We start from the raw sequence: 9412 nt of genomic DNA, 5'->3' as shown, positions 1-9412 counted from the left end.
TGGATCGAGTAATATCTTTCCAGCGACCCAGATGGCGTTCGTACGTGCATCATCAACCTTTGTATACACTAATAATAATCGAAACTAAATAAATCTGTACGTAACTCGCACGGCGGTACAAAAAGCGTCGACGGAGACGGTGCTGCTAGGCTGTCAGCATAGTTTTGCCACGAGGGGAACGAGGATTTTGAATCCCTGGTCGATCGGGCCAATTATCACGGCGCACGACGGCACGGCAGGAGGTGGTTTCAGGAGGAAAACCCGAGGAAAGGTGCATACATTCCAGAGAGATGCCGGGCCGATCGGTCTTGACTTTCTGTGTCCTCCTCTTCCTCGGTCGGAGTGGAGTGGCGTGGACACAAGCAGCCCGGTCGGTCGTGTTCGTGGGTGCAGGCTGCTGCATGCTGCATGCTGCACCGCGCACCGTACGCGACGCAGAATCTCGTGTCGGGAACATGTATGGGACGGGTGGCTACGCTAGTGTGCTAGTCTCCGTGTGCGTGCATGCGAGTGTCATGTGATTGGTCCAAGGAGGAGACCGGCCGGAGAAGAGAAACCATATGAATGGTCTCTCCCATGATGAGTCCAGTGACGACCATGGTTGGAGAAATGTCGTTCGAGTTCGAGACACCCTAGCTAGCTTGCTTGGGACCAGAAGAGAAGATAATATAGCTTCCTTGCCGATTGTTTTTTTTTTGTACCTTGCCGATTGCTGTGTAGTGCACTAGTGCTCGTGTCGTGTGATCCGTTATTAGTTACAAGTAGTTCCTTTATCCCGTAATATAAGAGCGTTTTCGACAGGGCAGAGGGAGTAGTTCTGTAATTGTTGTGTGGGATTAATAAGTAACTATGGGACCAGGGTTGGGCTGTGTTGGTCAAGGACGGCGCCGGCCACTAGTTATTACGGGCAGGAAGCCAGGATCTAGCTATAGCTACAGCTAGCCGGTCAAAGTGTACAGATCAGTCCGGTGTGCCATCCATCCTCCTTTCTTATACGGTACTACTACTCCTATATAATGACAAAAAAACAACAACCGTATCCATTCTGTTGTCTAGAAAATGGTGTTTACAAAAACAGTGCATGCACCATTTGCAGCTGCAGCTAGACTGCACTCTCGGTGCAAAATAAAAGCACACCTGCCGACGAGCAGCCCTCCCTCTCCCTGGACTCGACATATCATATCAAAACACCTTTCCTTTTCAAGGATAATGAAGAAACCCACCCGGGTCCAGGATCCCGGTACAAAAGGAAGAAAAGGTAAACAAATATTACTCCGGTCGACCATGCTCACGGTCTCACGCCACAGCCCGATCGCGACCGGTCCGTAGATTAATGCCGGTAAATGCACGTCCCGATCACCAGCAAGACAGCCGAGGGTAGGGGACAGGCAGTCTCCTCTCTCCAGTAAATCTTCCCCGAAATCCAGGACGGTCAAAAGAGACCAAGGCTGAAGACAGGCGACCAGAATAACAGCCTGCCTAGCCCCCATTTTTCAAACAAAGATTAATCAGATATACGGCATCGAACCCTGCAGTCGACGCACACACTCGACTTGATCACCCCACAGCGTCCGCTACCATACACCACCACGTAGCTTTCGGATCTTATCTTGGATGCAGAACGCGGCACCCGTCCACCTCACACAGTTGTCCCTCCGAAGACGAGGAGGAGGAAGAAGAAGAAGAAGAAGGGCCAGTCTCTCGATCGGATGTCAGCAAACCAAACCAAACCAAACAAGACGCCTCATCTTAATAAAGAACAACGGAGCAAACAAAAGCTTAGCTGCCCGCCGGTACGCACGCGCGTACGTGGCGCGCCCACGCACGGCGACGCGGTTTCGCGGCCAGCCTAGCTCGCACAAGAAGAAGAAGAAAATGAAATCTCTGCATGATGCCATCGCTTTTACTACTACTACTACTGCTGCTAGGGAAGGATCGTCAAAGGGAGCAGCAGGGGGGAAATGGACAGCGGCAATTGATTTGGTTGGGTTTAATCTTGGGGCGACGACAGGACAGCCTGCCTCGAGGCGAGCAGCTGGAGTGCATTAGCAGCGGGGGACACTGAGCATGGGCCGGAAGCTTCCTTGCTTGCTTGCTGATGATCATAATTACTTATTGTTATTATTCGCTTTTGGGTGATGGATCTTGTGTTATTTTCTAACTCGTGCATGTGTGGGTGTGGAGGGGGGACATGGTAACCTGCCTGGCTTATCCTGCCTGCAAGCTTCACTGATATTACGATGCTAAATGCTCTTTTTTTACATGTCGTGGTAATTGGCAAGCTGATCTCTAGGCAGCTAAACTTTTCTGTATGTCAAAGGAACTTTCTGCTCAAGAAAAACACGTACGCGGTACGCTCAATGATCTTCGAAAAAGGTTTAGTTTCTTCAGGGCACCCGCCTAATCCAGAATCCGGGGAATGTTAGACTAGGATAAACCATCGGTCGACAACAGTGTTCAACCCAAAACAAGAAACTTTGAGGATTATGCATATGCTTTACGAATAGAGATGTTGCTGCAAAGGTATGAGATACGAACAGCTATATTGTGGATAGCTCCAAGAAAATGAAATAAAGTAGCTGACCCTTTTGATACGACGAAAATATCTATAGCCTATCCAAATAGCAATTCAGTAAGTACCTTTTCTTACATATAAAGATCGATTCAGCTTTACAACTGTCACAAAAAAGAGGAGGAGAGCTGCTGTATCCATAGAATTACCACACTGGAAATTTAACTCATGTCTAATCCCCCCTTGACTATCCTCACTGGTTGGTGGCTATCTTCTCACGAATTCATTTCCGAGTTGAAAAAAATAGCACAGATCGAACACTTTAGGAGACCTCAGTGTAGCACCAAAAGATTCCGGTAAAAAGGGGCCTCATTCTAAGTAAGTAAAAGAATTTGGTGCATTACCTGCATCTTTGTTCGAGCACTGGAGCCACTTCCTCGCGGGAAGTTGTTACTAGTGCTTAACAGCCGATGGACAGGTGCAGGCATATATTCTGTAACCTCAAAGGAAGATAGTGAAAGTAAGATCTGCATCCGTTGCTCTAACTGAATCACCAAAATACATAATTAAATTTCTAGCACTAGTGCACCATCTACACAATGTATTTTGTGAAAAGATGTTATAGATTATCAAACCACGATGGTTTACAGGCGAACACAACGTACAGTCAACACAAGTGCAAAAGAATACCTGGACCCATATGCGTTTATTTCTTGAACACATTCGCTGCTCCCAAATACCGAATGGTCTCAAATGCTAGTGATTACTGCAGATCAATATTCACACGGTGAAGGATCGCTAGTTCTAGTCGAAGATTCGTCAACGGCAAAGATCACTTCACTCCATACATCTTCTGAATTTCTGATGACAATAAAATCGGTGTTGGTTTTCATCTGCAAGTTGGTGCTGAGAATCGGCCGATTTTCTGCATAAGACAAAGAAGCCCCACAATGCCATCATGTGCGTGCCATATAGCCAGCAACCGCAGACGGTAGATTAGGTGCACAATAACGTTGGCCTTTCAGTAGCTTTCATCGCCGATCCCTTTCCTTCATATCACAATCAAAGTGTGGTGCTGAGGAGTGCATTTCTCAGTCAACATCAGTCGGTCTCACCACCAGTGTTTCAGAATCGGTAGACATCGCATGACAGACTGTTATGCATGACGCGTGGATGCTCCGTTAGCATCACAGGAGGATTAGGAAAAACATTACAGAAAAATAAAGAGGATGCGTCGATATCACTTACGTAGCGTATCGTCACAGTGATATATCTTTTTCGCGGCAGAAAACGCGTCTTCGCACAATATATTCTCTTCTCTACATCAAAGATTAATGTTCCAGACAGGGAGCACACATACTGAATATGGACGACCTGGTCTGCCTCCAGTCCCTGTTAGCAGACGTCTTGCTCTTCATTTTAATGGATCATTGATGTTTCTTCTGGCAACCGCCTGAAATATTTGGTTCACTCTCTTGCCTACCCGGCGCCGAGTTCTTCGCTGAGGGAAACGTAGGAGAGTACGCCAGATTTATGCAGCGGGAAAATGTGTATTTTCAGCAGTACTTTACAACACACTCACAATACAAGATGTTTACACATGATGCCCTAGCAGAAGGCTACACTTTGTGACTTGTTAGCAGTGGAACTCCCAGACTGCATGAGATATGCAGTACTCCATCCGTCCCATAATATAAGACGTTTTTACAAGCTAAAACAGCTTGCAAAACATCTTACATTGTGGGACGGAGGGAGTAGACAAGTAAAATATCTACATATCCTCACATACATATGTGTTCGGCAAAACCTTGCATATGTGATGGCTGATATGCTACCAACAGATTCCAAATTTAGTACCTCCAGACTGCAAAATATGGCTGGCAGCCTGTTCCTGTGACTACTACAGAGCGAATATGGTGTTGCTACGCTACGCTGACGCTCTGTTCAGTTCTACCTTTGTAAAGAAATATAAGAACATTTTGATCACTACCTTAGTGATTTAAATGCTCTTATATTTCTTTACAGAGGGAGTACATTGTAAAGGCAAAAGCAAAATAAGATTGCATTCGGCCTAACAACTGTACTATTTTATTTGCATCCGTAACTCGGTAATCCCGTGAGCAAACATATCTGAGACAGGACATGTCCTTAGCACATTGGCAGAATAACGAGACCCGTATCGTTTTTGCCTGATTTTCATCATGATTATCATCCTAGTACCAGTCAAAAACATCCAGATCCAGGTCATCATCAGCATTCCCAGAAACATGCTCCCCTTCTCTGGCCTCAGATTGGCGTGTGGCCAGCTCTTTATCTGACCAATTTGAACCATTCTCTTCCTCCTTGATGAAATCCTGCAAAACATGCTTACAGAAGAATAGAGAAAGAATGCCAATGAAATAGATTCAGTATTAAACACTGTGTGTGTTAGTTTCAGAAAGGAAAAAAGAAACCTCATTTCCAGTGTCTCCTTCAATTGATCCAACCTCTTGTTTCTGTGCACTGTTCATGCCCCTCTGCAGATCTTCGATGTTGAGCTGTTTGATTACTTGTTTCAAATACAAAGTATCTGTGTAAAGTTGTAAAAACAGAAGCATCAAGTTAAGAAAAATCACAAATCAGACATTGGCAGGACCACTTGTAAAGCAATTGCTAACCTCTTGAGCGATGAAGTATAGCATCGTGGACTTGCATTGGATGTTTTTTCTCCTCAGTTTTAAACTTTTGCCGCACCTGATCACGGGACTTATCAGGGAATAGTTGCTGTATCATTGCAAAATTGCTACCAAATTGTTGAAGACCCTGGACAAGAACAGATAAAAGGTTGAAGTTTCCCATAGGCAAGCCAAAACGTCAGCACGCAAAAGATATATTCAACATGAAAAAAGTTGCCCGAGTAGTTGATATCTAAATACCTGGTAAAACAAGTCAGTGTCAGATTTCGACCATTTGGCCCGTGTTTGTTTGTTCATGTAGGAATAGTAATTCAGTTTGGTTGCGTTTTCTAGCACGTGGTTCTCTATTCTGTCATTGTCATAGTTCTCTCCAAAAGGATCAAAAGTGTCGGTACCTCCAAATTGGGAGCTGATGTGAAAAGATATCAACAAAGAACAGGACATGTGAAAAATCAGTAGAAAATGTGATTGAAGCAGTATATCAGCCCATTAAATATAAGAATACAAATTTATATGCTAGAACAAACAACTGCAGCAGCAATGCCAAGTTCAAATGACCTATTTGAATCAGTAAAGCATCTCCATGATAAAAATAGCTTGCAAATCAGTCTGCATTGTCAATGACTGGCTATTTTGCAAATCAGTAAGCTACCCTGACGCTCTGTTCAGTACATTGTAAAGGCAAAAGCAAAATAAGCTTGTATTCGGCCTAACAACTGTACTATTATATTTGCATCCATAACTCGGTAACCCCGTGAGCAAACATATCTGAGACAGGACACATGTCCTTAGTACATCGGCAGAATAACGAGACCTCGTAACGTTTTTGCCTGATTTTCATCATGATTATCGTCCTAGTACCAATCAAAAACATCCAGATCCAGGTCATCATCAGCATTCCCAGAAACATGCTCCCCCTCTCTGACCTCAGATTGGCGCGTGCCCAGCTCTTTATCTGACCAATTTGAACCATTCTCTACCTCCTCGATGAAATCCTGCAACACATGCTTAAAACAGAAGAAGAGAGAAAGAATGTCAATGAAATAGATTCAGTATTAAACACTGCGTGTGTTAGTTTCATCAAGGAAAAAAGAAACCTCATTTCCAGTGTCTCCTTCAATTGATGCAACCTCTTGTTTATGTGTACTGCTCATGCCCCTCTGCAGATCTTCGATGTTGAGCTGTTTGATTACTTGTTTTAAATACAAAGTATCTGTGTAAAGTTGGAAAAACAGAAGCATCAAGTTAAGAAAAATCACAAATCAGACATATTGGCAGGACCACTTGTAAAGCAATTGCTAACCTCTTGAGCGATGAAGTATAGCATCGTGGACTTGCATTGGATGTTTTTTCTCCTCAGTCTTAAACTTCTGCCGCACCTGATCACGGGACTTATCTGGGAATAGTTGCTGTATCATTGCAAAATCACTACCAAATTGTTGAAGACCCTGGACAAGAACAGATAAAAAGGTTGAAGTTTCCAATAGGCAAGCCAAAACATCAACAAGAAAAAGGTATATCCAACATGAAAGTAGTTGCCTGAGTAGTTGATATCTACTCCCTCCGTTCCCAAATATTTGTCTTTCTAGACATTTCAAATATACTACAACATACGGATGTATGTAGACATATTTTAGAGTGTAGATTCACTCACTTTGCTTCGTATTTAGTCACTTGTTGAAATCTCTAGAAAGACAAATATTTAGGAACGGAGGGAGTAAATACCTGGTAAAATAAGTCAGTGTCAGATTTCGACCATTTGGCCCGTGTTTGTTTGTTCATGTAGGAATGGTAATTCAGTTTGGTTGCATTTTCTAGCACGTGGTTCTCTCTTCTGTCATTGTCATAGTTCTCTTCATAGTTCTCTTCAAAAGGATCAAAACTGTTGGTATCTCCAAACTGGGAGTTGCTGTGAAAAGACATCGACAAAGAACATGACATAGGAAATGTCAGTACAAACTGTGATTGAAGGAGTATACCAGCCCATCAATATAAGAAGACAAATTTAGATGCTAGAATAAACAGCTGCCGCAGCAATGCCTAGTTCAAATAATCTATTTGAAACAGGGAAGTATCTCCATGATGAAATAAAAAGCTTGCAAGTCAGTCTGTAGCATTATTGTCAATGACTGGTTATTTTTACAACACTTCAGGTAAAAATATCTGGATAGAAAATAAGAAATGGCAGTTAAACACGAGATAGAGCTAATATCCATGCATGAATATTTGAAGTGAAAAAAGAGAGCACACCTTTGATTAGAGGATGATGGTCCTGACAGAATTGTTTTACTCTAGGAAAAGTCAAAACAAAATCATGAAACAGTAGCACAATAATGTTTCAAAAACAGAACCACCAGCTGCGTCTCAACCCAGCTCACCTTAATACGCTCTCTGGCCTCTTGTAACAATCTGAGATGCATCACACTTAGCTTCATATGTGCTATCTCATGATCAGGTTTTTCCAGTAAAGTTTTGACTTCTGAAACTACAAAGGCCAAAAATACAAAAGATAATAAGAGCTCATATCATGTACAATCGATGCTTGGATATCTGGGCGCCGTTGTTATTTTAGCCAGATACCTTTTGTTCTTTTTTGACGAATTCTGTGAGTAAGCTTCTTGTCAGTCCGTTCTGTCAATTTATCTTTCATGGCTCTCTTACGACCAGGTGATGATACTTCACTTTTATTTTTCTGCTGCTTCTTCTCAGGCAGTTCTGATCTGTTGGAAATCCTTCGAAACATGCGAGAGTGATTAGAGAAACTTGCCAAACTAACCCATACCAAAAAGGCCATGCTGGAGGAGAAGCAAGCAATAATGTAGTGGTGGCTGCTCGTGGGGCACCACATGCAAGCTCCTGGTTTTTCACTGGGGCAAATATTGAGCTATCTACTTTAGACACAATTAGTTTTCTAACTATTTGTATCTGGCAATTGAGGACAGTGCCCTACTTAATATTTGAGCTGAACAATACACCACTATGCCCTTCAATATTAAGAAAAGTACCTTCAGAAACAATATTTTCCCTTCAATATTTGGCCTTCGTAAATTAAAAACCAACCATAGATTTAGCACAACAATGTGTGGGGCCAATTCTAGTTATATTGAGGTCAAATTCCAGATTTATATTTGTCACAAACTACTTACTAACACAAAAGGTCAATACTATCTTCTATGAGAGCCTCCATGAGAGAGCAGCCCATGCTCCTCCTCACTGCTACTCCAGCTACCGTGTGGAAATAACATCAAAGTATTATCCTTGCAACAATAGCACCACCAGCCGGTTCCGACTAGCCGCTTTCTTTTCCATTTATTTGTGGCTCATGGGTGCTCTAATCCCTTTCTATGTAACTAAACATTATTTACTTCTCCTCTGAAATGCATTGGCAGTACAACTGCCTGCCCCCTCAAAGAAAAACAAACCAAGTGATCCATCCTTCCAAGTCCTCAGATACTATTTGAAATCTAGTATAGAACAACCAAAGCATTCGATAGTTCTCGGGTTCTACTATAAAAGAAAAGGATGGAAATTCTGATTATTAACCCATCCAAAAGAAGAACATGTGGCACCCAAAATTAGAAATGCAGACAGCGTGCTCTTCACTGCACCTATCTTCACGCCATCCTATTATGAACCTAAATTTGCGTGCATACAGAGAGAAAGTAAATCTAACCAGGGAACATAATCCATCCACCACATCGACTAAATTAGCATGCTGCCGAAGCCCAGCATCGGAGCCACTTCCACACTATTCCTAGTTCCATTTCATCCATGTGTATACGAGTCAGGAAAACGCGAGCAGAAACTTACCAGATCGAATATCAGGAAACATAAGTAGATTGCAACCAAATCTGCACCCGTGACGCAAGGACGGCGGCGGCCAGTGAGTGGCGCTAAAGCATGCCGGGAAACCAGCAGATGGGAGAGGGAAGCAGTTGAGGGAGCGACGTGGGGGCGGGGCCGCTCGACCGAGGAGTAACCTAGGCGGGTGAGGAGAGATGAACGCGACGCGGGAGGGGAGGTGGGGCGCCGCAGGGGCGGTCGTACCGGCGGCGCGCGGAGGGGGAGCCGCGGCGGCGAGCGGAAGAGGAAGTTTTTTTTTTTTAGCAGAAAGTCGTGGCTAGGGCGTCGTCTGGAGCAGCGACGCTTCTGGCCCGTCGCAAAAAGTAGCTCCATAAGGCCTCTGGCCCATCATCATGGTCATCTGCAGTGGGCCATTAACCGG

General features: G+C 43.7%; 1 protein-coding gene across 6 annotated transcripts; it reads right to left on the bottom strand.

Annotated features, from left to right (window-relative positions):
* Nucleotides 1-4572: 4572 nt before the first annotated feature.
* LOC125514819 (transcription factor TFIIIB component B''-like) lies at nucleotides 4573-9308 on the bottom strand. Of its 6 annotated transcripts, none has more exons than XM_048680181.1 (11): nucleotides 8998-9308; nucleotides 7768-7919; nucleotides 7566-7672; nucleotides 7438-7478; nucleotides 6913-7096; nucleotides 6491-6635; nucleotides 6285-6400; nucleotides 6114-6194; nucleotides 5170-5314; nucleotides 4966-5081; nucleotides 4573-4878 (listed from the first exon to the last, which is right to left on the bottom strand). In XM_048680181.1, exons 2-11 carry the CDS (start codon nucleotides 7835-7837, stop codon nucleotides 4726-4728), a joined length of 1158 nt encoding a protein of 385 aa, XP_048536138.1. In that variant the 5' UTR covers nucleotides 7838-7919; nucleotides 8998-9308; the 3' UTR covers nucleotides 4573-4725. The 6 variants fall into 6 exon arrangements, with proteins under 6 accessions (XP_048536138.1, XP_048536140.1, XP_048536142.1 ...); XM_048680183.1 differs by having other exon boundaries at nucleotides 4573-4866; XM_048680185.1 differs by having other exon boundaries at nucleotides 4999-5081.
* Nucleotides 9309-9412: the final 104 nt, after the last annotated feature.

This window comes from Triticum urartu, chromosome 6, assembly GCF_003073215.2.
Source record: "Triticum urartu cultivar G1812 chromosome 6, Tu2.1, whole genome shotgun sequence".
Taxonomy (NCBI): domain Eukaryota; kingdom Viridiplantae; phylum Streptophyta; class Magnoliopsida; order Poales; family Poaceae; genus Triticum; species Triticum urartu.
Note: the sequence above shows the minus strand (reverse complement) of the source record. Positions and strands in the feature narration are given on the sequence as shown.